The sequence below is a fragment of the Aspergillus glaucus genome (assembly GCF_001890805.1).
Source record: "Aspergillus glaucus CBS 516.65 unplaced genomic scaffold ASPGLscaffold_8, whole genome shotgun sequence".
Lineage (NCBI taxonomy): Eukaryota > Fungi > Ascomycota > Eurotiomycetes > Eurotiales > Aspergillaceae > Aspergillus > Aspergillus glaucus.
The window spans coordinates 1,040,940-1,056,834 of record NW_019170460.1 but is presented as its reverse complement, the minus strand read 5'-3'; the positions used below and the strand labels follow the sequence as shown (position 1 = coordinate 1,056,834).

The window sequence follows — 15,895 nt, the reverse complement described above, 5'->3', positions numbered from 1 at the left end:
TCTCAGAAGCATAACTTCGCAACAATTCAGATGCTGGAGTGCCTGGTGGTTCCTGAAAGCCGTGATAGTTATGCTTCACTTGGTTGGATGCCTGCAGTTGCATTCGAGCCGACCAAACTTGATATTTGCGGGAATACCGCATCTTGCGGAGTGTGGCGTTAGTCTTGCATGAGGTGCTCGAGGGTTGACGCTGCCATTGTGGATATAAATCGACCGTCAGTAGACATGGGAGAGAGACGCTCTGTGGTAACCTGTTCTCGCCTGTAGGTGCGTTCGCGAACGGGATGCTCCTCCTGTGAGTCCGACTTGGCGGTTGAAGAGACCAGAATGGCCTGGTCTGATCAACTGGTAAGCATGGACCGTTGACCAGTTTGTTGGGAAAGCTGTTGCGAAGGGCCTCGAAGGAGCGTCGTCCATCAATGGAATCTGTGGAAAGAAACTGGCGCCGGGATTTCTTCAATCTGTCCCTATATCCCTTCGTTCTCCCATGGTACGTGTGGGATGCGTAGTATTTCTGAGAAAATGGGAAAGCGTCTGCCATCGTGGTCCGTTGGCGGTCTTTCGAGATCCGTTTATGCCGTTCTGAGGGAGGACCACGGTTCCAAATCGTATCCGCGGCTGTGTGTTCCTTGCTCCTAAACCATTTCGGTACCCATCGCGGAGGACTCCTGTTCTGACGATACTCCTCATGCGCTGTTTGTCCCGGATCCCACCAAACCCAATGATAATCAGCCCTAGTCGTTTTCCAAGAAGTCCACTCGCAGATCTTCCTCCAACACTTCCGAAAAACGTTCTTGGCTGCCTCGTGTTGCTGTAACGGTACCCAACCATACCACGTCCTCGCGTACCGAGTGTCAACCTTCTTCCCCTTCTTGAGCACCTTATTCCGAGTAAACCGTCGAAAACACCGGCCTATCTTCCAGAACAGGACGCCAAGGACGAAGATGCAAACGGTACCAGCGAAGAGCTGTAGGAAAACCTTCCTGCTGATGTATTTCGTAACGGGGACGGGTGTTCCTGGTGTTTCTTTCGGGGGTCGAGGAGGCGAAGGGTAGTGGTAATATTGTCGTGGAAGGACCGGTGCCATCAGTTGAAGGATCATTTGTGTGGCCATATGGTCCTTCTGGTAACAATATGGGAGTAAGATTGTTCGTGTCTGCTCATAGTGTCGAGTTTTTTCTTTCTTATCTAGCGGGGGAAGCTTTTTTGCTTGGGGGAGTGTCCGCAGGGAAGGAGGAAGGCGTCGCTGTTGCCGTTCTTGTCATTGTCGGAGTAGCCGCAACCCTCGACCTCAGCTCGAATGCCGTCTTATCTCTTCTATCTGGGGGGACAAAAATCTTAGTAGCCGATATGTGAAACGATTCGGCATTCTTTGCTTCGAGAACTGTTTGAGTTTGGTCACCGCATCAATGAGCTATACAACGCTCAGAAAACATACTCAACGCCGCACTCGACAAATAAGAAACATCAATTATCCCATTGCTCAACAGAAGCGATTATTTCATCCTTTACTTGGCATTGACTTCATAATGCCGGATGTGACACGATGTACTATTGATCCATCATGATATAAGACCCTAACAGTCTCATCTACCAGAGAGCAGAGCACTTTGCCTTACCAGATTCCTCGAGTAATCTGCAATCATGGCACTTCAGAAGTCCAACTTTCCCGGTTTGGGGTCTGTGATGACTGCCATTTCAATATCAGTGGGTAACAACGATCGCATTTGCTAAGCTGAGCTGTTGGCTAACATACGGCTAACATACGGTACTTGCAGATAATATCATATGTCCTAGGACGGATCATCTACAATCTCTACCTCCATCCGCTCAGCAGATATCCAGGTCCAAGACTGGCGGCTATATCCAGCTTGTACTACATCTACTGGACGAACAACGGACAGCTGCATACCAAACTCAAAGACCTGTATGATCAATACGGCGACGTTGTCCGAATCGAGCCCTCCTCACTCGTATACAGGAGCGCACAACCATGGAAAGACATTTACGGGCACCGAAAATCTTTTGTCAAAGATGACAAGTTCTTCACCTCGAGTCCTAATGGTCCGAATATCCAAACAACTTTCGACGATGCAGGGCATGCGAGGCAGAGGCGTCTGTTATTGCACTCATTTCCCGAAAGGGCGTTAAGAGAGCAAGAGTCGATTATCCAGTCGTACATTGCCATGCTCATGCAAAGGCTCTATGAGGAAGTCGCGTCGTACTGTGAGGCGGTCGATATATCTAGATGGCTTACTTACACGACCTTTGATATCATTGGTGACCTGGCATTCGGGGAATCATTCGATTGTCTCCGTGATAGCGACTATCATCCGTGGTTAGCAATTCTTTTTGACAGTATCTGAGTCGCAACGTTCTGGTCTATCCACTGTTCGCATTCCTGATAGCCTGGATTATCCCTAAAAGTATGAAAGCAAAAAGTGATCAGTACTACCAAATGAGCAAGGACAAAGTGAACCGCCGTCTTGCGACCAAGACCAACAGACCGGATTTTACCTCGTGTATTCTAAGATATAACGACGAGCGAGGGATGACACGCGGAAATCGAATCGAATGCAACGCTTCTCATACTCGCTGGGAGCGAAACGACAAGCACCGCGCTCTCGGGATGTATCTATTATCTCCTAACCAACTCCGATGTATACCACCAGCTGGTGAATGGAATCAGAGAGACCTTCCGCTCACAAGACGACATCACCATCCTGTCTTCTGCAAAGATCCCGTATCTATACTGTGTTCTGGAGGAGACACTCCGTTTGTATTCACCAGTCCCGGGTATAATTCCCCAACGAGTTCCCAAGGGTGGTGCCATTATCGACGGCAATTTTGTCCCAGAAGGGGTACAAAGCCTCCAAAGCTCAATGTCGCTTCCTCATTAGCGTACTAACAAATCTCAGGTATCTGTGTCAGTAGCTTTTTACTCTGCCTTCCGAGCACGCTCCAACTTCACGGAAGCCGAATCCTTCATCCCGGAACGGTGGCTCGATAACGAAGATCCCAAATTCGCGTCCGACAATAGGGACGCATTCCAACCATTCTCCTACGGACCTCGGAACTGTCTTGGAAAGAAGTAAGTGAAACTCCGGCACCGTGGTTGTGCTCTGTTGCTGACCTGTCTAGCATGGCTTACGCCGAAATGCGCGTTATTCTGGCGAAACTTTTGTGGAACTTTGACATGGAACTTAGGGACGAGTGTCGTGATTGGTCGAATCAGCTTTCGTATAGTCTCTGGCAGAAGACGCCGCTGATGGCGACGTTGAACCCGGTGGAGTGCTGAGAACAGATTAATAAACTGTATAGAGGATGATTACAGACAAAGATACACGGTTGTTATTGGAGCGCACCTATCCGTCGCTCTTCACGTGTCTCTCTTTTGGTCTTCAATTAAAGAGGGTATGCGGGGCTAGCAGAAGAAATACAAGAAAGAGGAACCAGACCATATCAACGAAGAAAAAAAATAACAAAAAGAAAGGCCCCAATCGCGACTCGAACGCGAGACCTCTTCGACATCAGATTTGCTAACCCGAACGAAGAATCATACCACTAGACCATCGGGGCTAATTCGATTACGAAATCTGATGTGAAGATCGAATCTGCGATATACATGCTATTGTTGATGATTACCTCGTTCCATGGTAGCATATGGGAGTATCCATGGTAGCAATCCAGGGGTTTTTTCTTGTCTTTCTGTGTGTTTATTGTTCGAATCTTGGCCCATGTACATAGCAGATTCTAAAGCCGATTGTAATAGCATGGAGTCTCCCGTGTAAACGCACATTAGTTTGATTATTGTGGATCATGAACCGTGACCCACAGATAGATATACATATGTACTCGTAAACCATCTTTCCTCCCTTTCGACTAGCCTCAACAGGCTCATCAAGCCCCCATCGGTGGCGGCGGCGGCGGCATACCCTGCCCAGATAAAACCGGGCTCTCCGCCTACTCCCCTGGGCATGCTGGCGGAGTTCTCGTTCGCGGGCACGCACGCGTCGACTGTGATTCTGACTTGCCCGGCGTTGTTTTTTGCGCTGAGTTTGGGCTTCGAGGGTTTCGGGATCGGGGCGGGTGATGAGGTCTTTGAGCCAGGTGAACATTATTTTGTTGATTCGTCTTGTTGGTATTTATGCCCTATGGTCAGGTTATAGTAGTGGTTATTAGAATTGACGCGGGATGAGGATTTCAGGGTATTCAAAGATCGTAGGTGGAAGAATTAATATACTACTGTTTATGTTGATCTGCGGTGCGGGAAACGGTCCCAGAGAGTGTGTTCTTGGAATAACCATCTAACAAACATCACTCCTACTCATCCATGAGCCATTTCGCTACAGAATCTTTTTCGAACCCTTTCATGGAGCATTGAGTCTCTCACTGACCTCAATAGCCGGTTATCCGTGATATTCGGATTTGAAACGAACTCTTTCTATCCCCATCACCGGATTTGACGGCGATTCTAGGTTGCATGTTGGTTTAGGGCCAAATGAGGGTCATTGCCTCTTTACATGGAGCCCTGCACTACAAATTCTACTTATCATTGACTGACAACCGAGATATATTGATTCTGCATTAGTTCTTTCACGGTCTATCCCGCATAGTCGTGTGATAACATGGTATAACTATTGTAATTTCTCCATATTATTTATAAATCTCATCATATGCCTTAAGTTTAAAATTCCCCTTCAACAACCCAGCCACAGACTTGATCAGTTTCCCAGCTCGGAGACATTCTGGTAATAGAGGAAAATGGAAAGAGAAGGGAAAGAAAAAGAGAGAGCTTTTCTTTTTGTAAAGAAAAATCGCTATGGGAACCGGGCATCATTTGTTTGGCCGTGACTTGATGACATTCACCGAGATCCCAACATCCCAATATCCCCAATCTTTTTCTTTCTCTTTTTCTTTTTTGTCCTGCAAATAGCCACCTAAAGGTCAAGCGGCCATTTCTCTCCCCTAGTTCTCACCGGATTTCTCATAACTATGAAACGTTTCCCTGCATCTACGAGAGCTCGCCTTAGTATCCCAGGACGTCTTCCTTTTCATTCTCTCAGCAATAGTCCCTTCCAGCGTTTCAAGGCGCGTGTCAGTGCTCTCTGCTCCTGCTACTAGCCGGACAACGCTTGATTCAGTCGCTCGCGTTCATTTCAAGGGTTTGTATCTCTTGCTCTCGCCCCTCGTAAGAGTAGCTGTGCTTTGACGAAGCTGATGAAAATAAATTTACCAGCAGAAACGACACCAATATGTCAAGCCGTCGAGGAGCTAGAAGCGGACAGGGAGGTGGCCATGGAGAAGCTGGTCATGCCCAAGCCCATGAAGAGGGCCAGCATGTTGACTACCCCAGAGGTGAAGGGCAAAAGCGATACAGCAGGGACTCACCGCGCCGAACGTCATTTTACGGAGCATCTTCAGGCCGCAATCGTCGTCACGTAAAAGCTCGGAGCACCGGTACCAATGGCCGACTTCCCTCGTCAAGAGGATCTACGCAATCGAAAAGTCACGGCAATGTCAATGGAAAAGAAGGCTCACGCTTTAAAGCCGATTAGAAAAGCTTCATCCACTGCCTCCACAAATGACTTCCAGATGCTACTGGCCATGCATTCACAAGCTCGAGGAAAGAGATCGTCTTCAAACTCCAGGCCAGCGATACTCGGACGCCAACAGATTACACAGCAACCAGAGAATTTGCCAATAAGGGACCCCCCCTGCGCCTAAATGAAGTCTTGGATGTCATCGCAAACTTTTGCGTCTCTCAGGAAAAAGGGGAGGTTATCGCAATTGGACTGAAAGTAACGTCGGCAGATGCTGAAATCACAGTTGCAACGAAATCCGACGTACCTCAAGCCACCAAAAAGCATCTTCGGCAAATCTGGCAAGCCATGAAAAATATTGCGTGGGCGTGTCACCGTCAGCAACCACCGCAAAGCAGCGAGAACACTCCGCCGAAGACATCTATCAACGACACAGTCAGGGATCAACTTTTTGAATTTGCGAAATTATGCCTCTCCCATTCCTTCCAGAAATGGAGGAAGCGGATAAATTCTAAACTGCCACTCCTTCTCGCGATTTCGTACAGAGATCTGCCCAAATCAGATCCTTTCGTGAATATGCGTGAGCACATTCGTCGCCTTACTGAACTATATACTTCAAGCTACACTTACCCCAATACCTTGGGCTGCATGATGGGCGAAACGGATGACGAAAACTTTTTGCCCCCCCCCCAAAAAAAAAAAAAAAAAAAACTGAGCAGCCAATATCACGGGTGGCAAGGGCGGGACATCTGGAAATCGTTGAGCCACTTCTCAAGCATGGTGTTGACCCGAACTACCGCAACGCAACAGGTGGCAGTCCTCTCATTCTCGCCATTCAACGTGGTCATCCCGACTGGTTCGTTTTCTGCTTGCGAATGGTGCCGATCCGCTCTTGCACTCGGTATACAGGGCGTGCGGAGATCTTGAACGTGCTGCTTGAGCAGCAAGCTCTTGCAGCAGCGGCTAGACGAAACGACAGGATCAAAATCATCCCGATTCTTCTCGCCCGGGGCGCCGACATCAACTGCCAAGCTAGCCGCCTCCGCCCCTTATGTCGCGCCGTAAACAGCCGCAATCTGGATATGGTGAAATTTCTCCTTGAAAACGGCACTTATCCCAGCATTGTTGACTCGGATGGGGAAGGCCCTTTGTCGGAGGCTTCTGGAACGAACAACATCCGACTACTTCTGTTTCTTGTTGATCACGGCGTTGACATGAGTCGGTGCGGCGGTGCGACGTTGTGGTGGGCGGTGCGTAACTTCAACCAAGAGATGATTCGTTTCTTGCTAGACTCAGGGGCCCCTATGGCGTATCAGCGTGAGGGAATGTCTATCCTCAGTTGTGCTTATATCGAGGGCAATAAGGAGATAATTAAAATCCTACGCGAGAGTCGACACTGAAGGACTGTTCAGCGGTTTCTGGCAAGGCGCGTTAGGGCGAAGGGTTTATGCTTTTCTTTATGATGTTGCGTAATAGCATGACAAACTGTACGATTATTAGAATTAATAATAGGATACCCAAGTGTTGTTTATCTTCTGGAAATGCCAATAGGAACGATCTTACTCATCAAAAGTATCTCCAGTATGGAAAAACATATACCAAGGCAATATGCATGAGAGAAAACAATGAGTAAATTGCGTTGCGAGCCTTCTTGCTCAGTCTCATCCTGACTGCGTGCGTAATCAGAATGACAAAGCTGCAGTAGGCTATCATCCTTCATTTCTTCCCCGCTCCGACAGAGGTCTTGCTCAGTAGATGCCACACGACAAAGTAGCGCATTCGATCCTGCGTACTCTTTGGGATACCGGTCCAGGCGCATTGAATGATTCGGTCCGACCAAAATCATGTTGATATCGAGTAATGTACCGAGCTATGTGTATTTAGAAGCCAGGAAATTGTATTTCCAAAGCGTAAGTCCAGAGAGATCATGCGAGTCAGTTGTTTGAAAGCAACTTACGGCCCAATTTTGGACTACGGCGATTGATCATAGATACCGCAAGGAGCCAATAGACCAACGTGATTAATGACAAGAAGCGTAATACTCACAAGCCCCCCCTTTTGCAGTAATAACTCAATGCCCAGAATCATCCAGAGCTTCTGCAGGCAGTTACATTCCAGCCGAGTCTATAAGCAAAGAGATAACATGGCAACAAGTCATAACTTGATGTTTATTTTTTCTGACCGTGAGTGTGCTTGTTCAGCAAACGTAATAGTAGCAAGGACCGTTTCGGCCGTATCGAGAAACCGGAAACCAGGATATTCACCGCCACAATTTGGCGCTGGGGACCTCCATCAAGCCACATGTGGCTTGATACTGCATTCGCCGGGCCAACGAGGAGAGAGCTGCTGCTTGGCGTTATTATCAGTCGTTTTTTTTGCGCTGCATCACATTGCATTGCGTTGCGTGACAGGAGGAAGAGGCAAGGAAAAGATAGATTACAAATCCCGAAATAAACAGAGATAAGCACAGACAATTGGATGTACCGATATTTCATCATGTGGAGATTGGAAATAATCACATTCATGGCCATAGCAACGCTGCCGAACTTGGAGCATCTCCATTAAACAATGGTTCTAGACGATGTGGGGAGGGTGGCTACTAGCATGCCGATATAGGAGCATGGTGAGAGAATCCCAAACTAGCATGATTGATAGCATTGTGAGCTCGAAAGCTCGAGAAGAAGTAGGCCTCCCTGGAGATACGTCGCCATTGGTTCGAGGCTCGCAATTCCGCAAGGAACATACAGTCCCTGCACAATTGATTGGTTCAATGTTGATAATCCTAGATAGATTGACAGGAATCCTTTTCCCTGAACTCCGGACGAGCGGATATGCACGTCCTCTCATGTGGAGAACGCTTCAAAGAACGTAGCAGATCCGACTCTATGGAAGTCCCTGGAAACGGAAAAAGAGTGCGAAGCGTGTGTTGAGAAATCGCGCAATACAAGCCCTAAATGGAAGGAGAAACGAGGAACCAAGGCAGCAGTAATCGAGTCAGTACAAAGAACTGTGAAGATGTGATGGTGGAGATGATGTTGAATCTGCAGATCACTTGAGGCTGAAGTGGGTGCGGCGGTGGAGGGCTTTGTGGCTAGTGTAGTTAGTGTGGCTATTGTTATGTGGCGAAGTACATCGGTGTGGCTTTGTCGGTTATGCCGGCCCTTTTCGTCGCTGTTGTTCATTCCCCCCTGGCTCTTCTTACAGATACGCTAAGATATGCTAGGAATATGCTGGGAAGAGCGTTGAGCGGGTTTTGCGCCCTGGCTTTTGATTTCTAAGATTGCTCACTGTCTGACCGCCAAGGATGGATTGGATCTTCCAGACTCCAGTGCTAGACCCTCTACGAATGTGCAAGCATTGTGGCAGGGTCGCCATCTATCGTCACGCATGTTCGTTTCCAGGGTTTTTTTTTTTTTTTTTTTTTTTTTATGTATCTTGCAGGTTGTCTCCTTATTGTGGTAGCCTGGAGCTAACTGCCTGGGTTTGCTGCTCGATCGACGATAACTCGGCTGTTTGAGCAGGAGCCAAGTGGTTTGCGAGTGGCAGATCTCAAAGCGCAAAGCTCAATCGCCCTGCTAATGCATGATAGTTGGAAGCAGGGGCCATCGACGTGGATGTTCGAAGAGCTCATGGACCCCTTGGTCCCAGTCACATCGATCCCACACTATTCTGAAAGGAAAGCGGATTTAACCGTGAAGAGGCAAAGAACAGACCAATTTGGTAAGCGTTGGGGAAAACATTACAGCCTAAGGCTTCCGCATTCCCCGTTCACTTCTGGTTCGTCGGGTCGATATTGCCGATTATGTCCTTTGTAGCAATTGGCGATCTCGCTTATCTGCCTATGTGGAGATATCGTGCCATGTGGACCGATATTAAGGTTCCAAACTTCAAATGCCTGCCGTGATCTGATATCTCAATATGCATGGTTCCCTGGATTTCCTGGAACTCGATTCCTGCAATGGCTTCCAAATGCGGCTAATCCCATGCGACTCGCCGCGTTGACGCGTATGGAAAAAGAAAAACGGGACAGCAAACTCAAATCAGAATGCCAGTATTGCGTTCCAGCCACCGATGTCGCCTTGCTGATGTTGCTTCCTGTAACACGGTGCAGTCTTGTTGATATGCATCAAGCAACACTAGCGGCGTATTTCCGGCAGCACTAGAGGTCCTTTTACCAACCTTTATCTTGATCATTGAGAAGTTATTGATTTTTAGGGTGCTAGTGGTGGCAAAAGATTCATGTCCCATGCAGGTGTTTTCTTTGGTGATGAGTTGGAGCGCGGACGTACAGTTACAACGTTTGCATGGCATAAGAGATTAAGTTTGCATCCGAAAATATAAAGGCTCCCCAGATCCCGTCAATTTACTTCAAGCTTATCCCAAACTCAGATCTCCTGATACCATCTGCTATCATCTCTGTTACCACGTCCACTCTACGCCAATAGCTTCTGCTGGCTTTTTTTTTTTTTTTTTTTTTTTTTTTTTTTTTTTCTTTTCCTTCACTTTGATCCCCCAACACTCTTCATTCATTATACCTTCCTGGACAGTCAACTCAATTAGTCCTACGTCTTCATCGACATCGATAACCAAATACAAACAATCACAATGGTAGCAACAAACGGTGTCAACGGAAGCTCCAGCCATGAATACGGCATGACTTTCGAAATCACTCCACCAACCGCCGTCCGCCCCGGTGCTCCCTTCACCCTCCCCGTTATCGTGGCCATCCGATCAGGGAACCCAGGGAACGGCACTGAACAATTGGCTGCCAATGTGTCTTTGAAAAGCGAATCTGGCGCAACTGTCACAGGTCTAGGAGGCCCTCTTACTTCCAGCGTGCGCAGCCGCAACGGAAATACGACCAGCGGATACGCGAAGTTCAGCCCTCTTACTATCTCGCAGCAGCCTGGGCGGTACAAGTTGCGGGTTATGTTGGGAGCTGCTTCGCAGAACGGAGTTATGGCCAAGGAATTTATTGACTCGGGAGTTATTACTGTTGATGGGGGGGCATCAGCATCTCAGAGGCCTAGTATGTTATACAACTTTGGTATTCGGTTCAAAATGGCTTGGGTAACTAACGGAATTTTAGCTGCAGCACAGGTATCCAAACTCCGAAGCCTGACGGCGGAGAACATCGAGATAACAGACGCGGAAATTGCAGCGTGGCAGCAGGCTTGATTTGAATATCTTTTTCTTCTCTTTTCTGCTGTTGGATTTCAGAGCATTGGCGTTGGTTCTGTTCTGTCCAAGGTTTACCAAGAGCTGGATTCTTTGAAGACCGGAGTGCTTCCTTTGGAGATTTGGAGCTTGTCTAATTCTGGCTACGGGGGGTACTTTAAAGAGGAACGAGGATATACTGTGGGGTTCATGTTAATTTTGTGACTAGTCGTGATGAGCTATATATCTTTTTTTAGGAGTCTTGCGAGTTTTTATTATCAATGCAGTGCTTTGATGATCAATTGATTATTTCTATCTTATTGCTCTCTCTCTCTTTCTCGCAGGCTGTGCTATACAGCTACATGAACTACGCCTACTTTCTTCTTACAGAAAATACTTTCAACATTTCCCAATATTTAGAAAAGATAGCTTACAATACCCACCCACGATAGAACATATGCTTTCACAATGAGGGGGTGCTGAGCTCTCTCTTTTGCCATCTCCCGTCCAGCTTCGACTGAAGAAGTATTTCTGCAGCCAGTAGGACATGTATTTCTCAACGGACGTACTGATCAGCTCATGCACTTCAGATGCAATCGCCCCCGGACATAACTTCGTTTTGGTAATGCCGCCACTCTGTCAACGTGTTAACGTGTTGACTAGAGCTGCTGAAGAATTGTCCAGGTTTTTTTTTTTTTTTTATCTTATCTTATTTTATTTTATTTTATTATTGAAGGGTTGAAATTAGTTGGGTAGTGGCGTACTCCTGCAAGCACAGGGATATATATCACCGCTTAGCCCGAATGAATCGAAGACATTACTCCGAGATATGTCGCAACATATTTCCGACGCGGAAGAAAGTATTACGGAATTAATTCCAATTTCTGAAGTTACAAAGGTATAATCTACAAAGTAGGTTCTACAGGATGGATAGCCAGGGGAGAGATACAAGGCTTGTACGAATGTAGAAATATAGTAGTAACTCGTAATTCATGAATTGTTATGAACAGAGATTCATCAACTAGATACATAATCCGGCAATCATATCGACAAAGGAAATAATTGACGACCGATAAATGGTGGTAACACATGTCACCCCTCGGAAATGTCCGTATATGCAGGATACACGTTTGTGATGGTTATTGACCAGTAAGATCAATCGCGGGAAAAAAGAGCCGCATGCAGTGCATTGGACTGCTTTCGTTCGTCGCGTCAGGTATCAACAGTGTTGACGCGGGTGGATGTACAATTGTCATCCGAAATGTCAAACTCGACTTGATGAAAGCCTAATGCCAAGTGTTTGTAGAGAATATTCGTTTTTTCACGAAATATGCAGATGGTTTGTTTGTGCCACGTACTCAGGACGAGGACAGCACAGCACACGTTCAGCCCTCGTTTCCGTGGTGGTTGTGGTGACGGAGGCGCTCGACGCCACCACGAACGGTATCGCGCAGACTAAACCCGCCAAATAGCCAGTCATTTGAGTGACGACCATAGTGGTTCACGGTGCCATTGTAGCGGCGGTAGTCGTTGCTTGTCTTTCTGGTGTGCTTCCGAGAGTGAGAATCGGAGCGAGAAAGACTGCTGAAGGACGAGCGCGGAGACATGTGGACGGGACTGGCGGATCGTTGAGTCATTTTTGGGAGGTTGACCAGAGTAGTGCTGGTAGAGAGGTCGCTAGGAGCGGGAGATTTGGGACGTGTGAGGTGAGTGTGCTTTTTGTTTGTGTTGGAGGTGATTGAAGTAGTAGAATGGAGAGAGAGACCGCTTTCCGTGTTATTCTGTTGCTTGGATGATTGGGTTTTGTTCATAGCTTGGTAGAATGTAAGATAGTGAAAGAAAGCAAGGAAACAGTGGGATAAGCTAGGTATTTATGTTTCTCACGGATTCTCCTCGGGGATAGCCTTACACCCCGCCTATCAAAGCAAATCAGCCTATCAGCGTCCGTGCTCCTACGCTAAAATGCGTAGTGAGCCTGGGGCATGGAAGCCTAGACACCTTTCTAGCCAATAAAAGACCGCCAGCACGTGCAAGAGACCCGCAAGTGGAGTTGATTGTGCCGCTAGCGGTGAGACAGTGGAGAAAGACGCCCGTTCTGCCCTGTAGGGCAGACTCTCGGCCAATCAGGGTCAGTCTGCCTGCCAAAGAGCCTCAAATTCACCGCTGCCTGCTGTCCGTCCGCAGATTATGCAGATTAATGTGTGTTTGTATGGCAATGGGACAAGCATGTTTGTCTGTGTGTTCAGTCAAATTGGCAATCAAGTATGGTATAGTCTATATGGCTCACTCTGCTACTTGTTGTGAACTCTACAAACAAGTACTCATGACTGTACTCAGACTTGTACTCTTACTGTACGGAGTACTCTTGAGTAGCGAATGATACGTCACACTGTCCCGTCTGATAATCAGGATCGTCTGGATGAATTGTCCTTATTGGTCCATGCGACGGGATTTCCTTCTATCGTCATTCGAGAATCGGAACTGCTTTGCCGGTTGGCCCCCTGGGACCGGATTTTGATTCTTCCTCGAGATTGTCCGGAATTCCTCCGCGGAGTTCTCCTACATGGACTGTCTATTGTAGAGGATTTGTTTGTTGTGAGTAGAGAAGGATCTTGGTACTTGCATACTTACACGGAACATGAAACATGGGACCATTCCCCCAAATCCATGGCACAGTCAGATCCCCGCGTTTTTTTTTTTTTTTTTTTTTTTTTTTTGCCATGACTCCAACATGACTGCTTCTCCCGTAGGGCTGATGATCTCCATCTTATCTCATCACACAGGCAGCGAAATTTCTGACACACATTCTATCTTTAACTCTCCACTATTTCTATTTCGGTCGATTCTCAAACCACTAACAGATTTAGCCATCATGGACGTTCCAAATCAAGAAACCAACTCCGACTCTGTATGCCTCTCCCTCTCTTCTCTGCCACAAAGGCTGACCGGTGACAGCAGACAGACGAGCACGTACCCCGCCCCCCGACTGCGCTCAAGAGAAGAAAATAACGCTTGTTTTGCGAACGGCCTCTGTCCCCCGATAAGGGGACATATTGCAGGCTAATCCACTTATATTTCCCGCTGCCTGCGAGGCTTTTTCCTACGGGGAAGGCAAGAGTTGGTAAGTGCTCCACCCCGCTTTATCTGAACGAAGAAATAACCGTGTCTTTCAGAGAAATGTCAGGTCATACCAGCTAAGCACACACCTCCATGGCGCCTGGAATTCATCAACTCGAACCCGTCGCGGCAGATAATAAACCCCCCCCCCGTTCGATTTACGTAAGGATCGAAGTGCACTCTCCGACAAGTCAGGCCAGAATCTCCTGTGGGACATATTCTCTGGTACTGTGGGTACCATGTTTGGTACCTATTCTATCAGCTTTGTCTTTGAGACCCATCTACCTCCACCTCTCCCATTGCCACAGAAAGTCGCCGGGCTGGCATGCCGCATCACAGATAATTCCAATGACTTTGGACCGGAAGCGCCGATAGACCGTCTTGGTCAATTGAGGCTTGAACTAACTAGTTCCTGGAAGTGATTACCAATATCGAGAAGAAGATATAGGTTCGTTATTCGACGAGTTACGGTCATGGTTTGCCAATGCAGAAATATCAATCACGGAGCTACAGTACTGGGGTAATTTGGTGGCCATCGTATTGGAAAATCCTACTGACTTGGCATTGATGCCGTATAGGATTGGTGGATGCGGATGTTTCTACATGAACGAGGAGGAGTCATGTCGGCCGCGAGATCCTTTCTCTGTCTTTGGCAGTGACAGTCCTATTCTAGGCCAATCGGACAATGCAGAATATGCCGTTTTGCGACCACGGGTGATGCTAAGCTCTGGTCGCAGGAGTCAGAGCTGTACGTGTCGTCTGGTGTCCTAGTTCAGGACCGTACAGGGGATAAATACATGATTATTTCCAGCAATGACTTCCCTCCTGGAACTGCCGTGTACCAGCCCGACAATGACGGTCACAGAGTCGGAGAGGCCACAGCATATGTCCCCAACACAGCCCCTTGCACTGGTCAAACTTGACGACGGCATAGAATTTACCAACGAGTTATTCCAGAACACCGTCGTCCCGGATCTTTCAACTCGCCTCAAGAATCTTGCAAGAGGAAATTCCGTCTCTACTATGATATATTTTTAGACACCCCTTTCACAGGTTACATGGAGGGGCAACGAGGCTCTCTCTGTGAGATTCGCGTCCCCTACAGTGACCCATCTGAGCCGGAGCAATGGATAAAATGCAGATGGGACTACATGGGAAAGGGCTCACATCGACACATGGCAGATGGTATTCGTGGATCCCCTGCGGTCTTCTAAGGGGGCATTGTGGTTGGCTTCTTCTGGTACGATCCCAAGGCGGGGCATTTTGTCGACTGGGCACTGTCTGTTGTTCCTGATGAATTGATTGACCAGGAGCTTGGTTTAGTATAGGTGGTGGATTTGCTCTGTATATTTGTTGGCTGCGTTGAGTTAGGATTGCTTGGAATTACTGTTTGACCCTTTACCTCTCTATCGGAAATGCTAACCATGTCTTCTAGCTAGTTATTCGACTGTTCTGTGACTTGGGGCTTTACTTTCGCACCTATCTCTCGATTATAGCCTAAGACTAACCTGCTTTCGTAGCGATCTCGATTCAGTTCATTGAAGGTTGAGCAACAGGCTTGAGACCGTGCTGCCAATCCCGAGTATGATAGGATGAACCACCTACATTAATCAGTAAGTATTCAACCAGTCCATCGTAAGACCTCATGAACTTCAATGATCGGCAAGAATAATGCAGGTGAGACGTGGCGGATCTTGTTTTCCCAGCAATACGAGGTGCCCAATCCAGCGCGCAAATCACAGTACTTGGTTAGTTTTGGTTTGCGTTGGCTCGATCCGGGCAAGAGTATGATTAGATATGCCCAGAAACTCCTTTCTAATAATAATAGTCCATGGACCCTTGAGTTTAACCATCCTACGTCACCCCGTGATAGATCTGCTTGGCCAAGAAACTCAGCCATGTCTGCAATATACAGCGCCGTGTCCCTTCGTATTCAGATATGCGCCAAGCATACTTTTGTCATCTGAAGGTATGGGGAGGAGTATATAAACGTGAATTCTCAATGCGATTCTCTACTCAACTATACACCAAATCATCTCTTTCCGCCCTTTTGATGTATTCCAAATCCACCATATGCA

The 15,895-nt window shown here is 47.5% G+C and overlaps 8 protein-coding genes and 1 non-coding gene across 9 annotated transcripts; 5 read left to right on the top strand and 4 right to left on the bottom strand.

Annotated features, from left to right (window-relative positions):
* Positions 1-556: 556 nt before the first annotated feature.
* Positions 557-1,087, bottom strand: ASPGLDRAFT_93683 (uncharacterized protein; the record flags this gene model as incomplete). Its single annotated transcript, XM_022550544.1, has 1 exon — positions 557-1,087. A coding segment is annotated over one exon (531 nt), but the record flags the coding sequence as incomplete, so codon positions are not given.
* A 599-nt stretch (positions 1,088-1,686) lies between these two features.
* On the top strand, positions 1,687-3,298 carry ASPGLDRAFT_66062 (cytochrome P450; the record flags this gene model as incomplete). Its single annotated transcript, XM_022548978.1, has 6 exons — positions 1,687-1,707; positions 1,779-2,338; positions 2,368-2,520; positions 2,603-2,861; positions 2,919-3,091; positions 3,142-3,298. 6 exons carry the CDS (start codon positions 1,687-1,689, stop codon positions 3,296-3,298), a joined length of 1,323 nt encoding a protein of 440 aa, XP_022402030.1.
* A 194-nt stretch (positions 3,299-3,492) lies between these two features.
* Positions 3,493-3,579, bottom strand: ASPGLDRAFT_t81. Its single transcript has one exon. It is a non-coding gene; the product is annotated as a tRNA-Pro (tRNA).
* A 2,741-nt stretch (positions 3,580-6,320) lies between these two features.
* ASPGLDRAFT_57468 (ankyrin repeat domain-containing protein) lies at positions 6,321-6,943 on the top strand (the record flags this gene model as incomplete). Its single annotated transcript, XM_022548257.1, has 2 exons — positions 6,321-6,399; positions 6,453-6,943. The coding sequence occupies 2 exons, from the start codon at positions 6,321-6,323 to the stop codon at positions 6,941-6,943; spliced, it is 570 nt and encodes a 189-aa protein (XP_022402029.1).
* Positions 6,944-7,069: 126 nt separating this feature from the next.
* ASPGLDRAFT_46339 (uncharacterized protein) lies at positions 7,070-7,438 on the bottom strand (the record flags this gene model as incomplete). Its single annotated transcript, XM_022546424.1, has 1 exon — positions 7,070-7,438. Exon 1 carries the CDS (start codon positions 7,387-7,389, stop codon positions 7,072-7,074), a length of 318 nt encoding a protein of 105 aa, XP_022402028.1. The 5' UTR covers positions 7,390-7,438.
* Positions 7,439-10,148: 2,710 nt separating this feature from the next.
* Positions 10,149-10,721, top strand: ASPGLDRAFT_25145 (uncharacterized protein; the record flags this gene model as incomplete). Its single annotated transcript, XM_022543449.1, has 2 exons — positions 10,149-10,572; positions 10,633-10,721. The coding sequence occupies 2 exons, from the start codon at positions 10,149-10,151 to the stop codon at positions 10,719-10,721; spliced, it is 513 nt and encodes a 170-aa protein (XP_022402027.1).
* A 951-nt stretch (positions 10,722-11,672) lies between these two features.
* On the bottom strand, positions 11,673-12,524 carry ASPGLDRAFT_46335 (uncharacterized protein). The gene has a single exon (XM_022546423.1). The coding sequence runs from the start codon at positions 12,509-12,511 to the stop codon at positions 12,086-12,088; it is 426 nt and encodes a 141-aa protein (XP_022402026.1). The 5' UTR covers positions 12,512-12,524; the 3' UTR covers positions 11,673-12,085.
* Positions 12,525-14,043: 1,519 nt separating this feature from the next.
* ASPGLDRAFT_46334 (uncharacterized protein) lies at positions 14,044-14,433 on the top strand. Its single transcript, XM_022546422.1, has 2 exons — positions 14,044-14,265; positions 14,396-14,433. The coding sequence occupies exon 1, from the start codon at positions 14,057-14,059 to the stop codon at positions 14,237-14,239; it is 183 nt and encodes a 60-aa protein (XP_022402025.1). The 5' UTR covers positions 14,044-14,056; the 3' UTR covers positions 14,240-14,265; positions 14,396-14,433.
* On the top strand, positions 14,175-14,842 carry ASPGLDRAFT_1441557 (uncharacterized protein). Its single transcript, XM_022541810.1, has 3 exons — positions 14,175-14,337; positions 14,396-14,504; positions 14,564-14,842. Exons 1-3 carry the CDS (start codon positions 14,291-14,293, stop codon positions 14,738-14,740), a joined length of 333 nt encoding a protein of 110 aa, XP_022402024.1. The 5' UTR covers positions 14,175-14,290; the 3' UTR covers positions 14,741-14,842.
* Positions 14,843-15,895: the final 1,053 nt, after the last annotated feature.

Bases quoted from the DNA above. Each gene is read 5' to 3' on its own strand.
- ASPGLDRAFT_46335 (XM_022546423.1), bottom strand. From the start codon at position 12,511: ATGAACAAAACCCAATCATCCAAGCAACAGAATAACACGGAAAGCGGT.
- ASPGLDRAFT_46334 (XM_022546422.1), top strand. From the start codon at position 14,057: ATGTTTGGTACCTATTCTATCAGCTTTGTCTTTGAGACCCATCTACCT.
- ASPGLDRAFT_1441557 (XM_022541810.1), top strand. From the start codon at position 14,291: ATGGTTTGCCAATGCAGAAATATCAATCACGGAGCTACAGTACTGGG. The intron at 14,338-14,395 runs GTAATTTGGTGG...GATGCCGTATAG, and splicing joins CACGGAGCTACAGTACTGGG to GATTGGTGGATGCGGATGTT. The intron at 14,505-14,563 runs GCAGAATATGCC...CAGGAGTCAGAG, and splicing joins TTCTAGGCCAATCGGACAAT to CTGTACGTGTCGTCTGGTGT.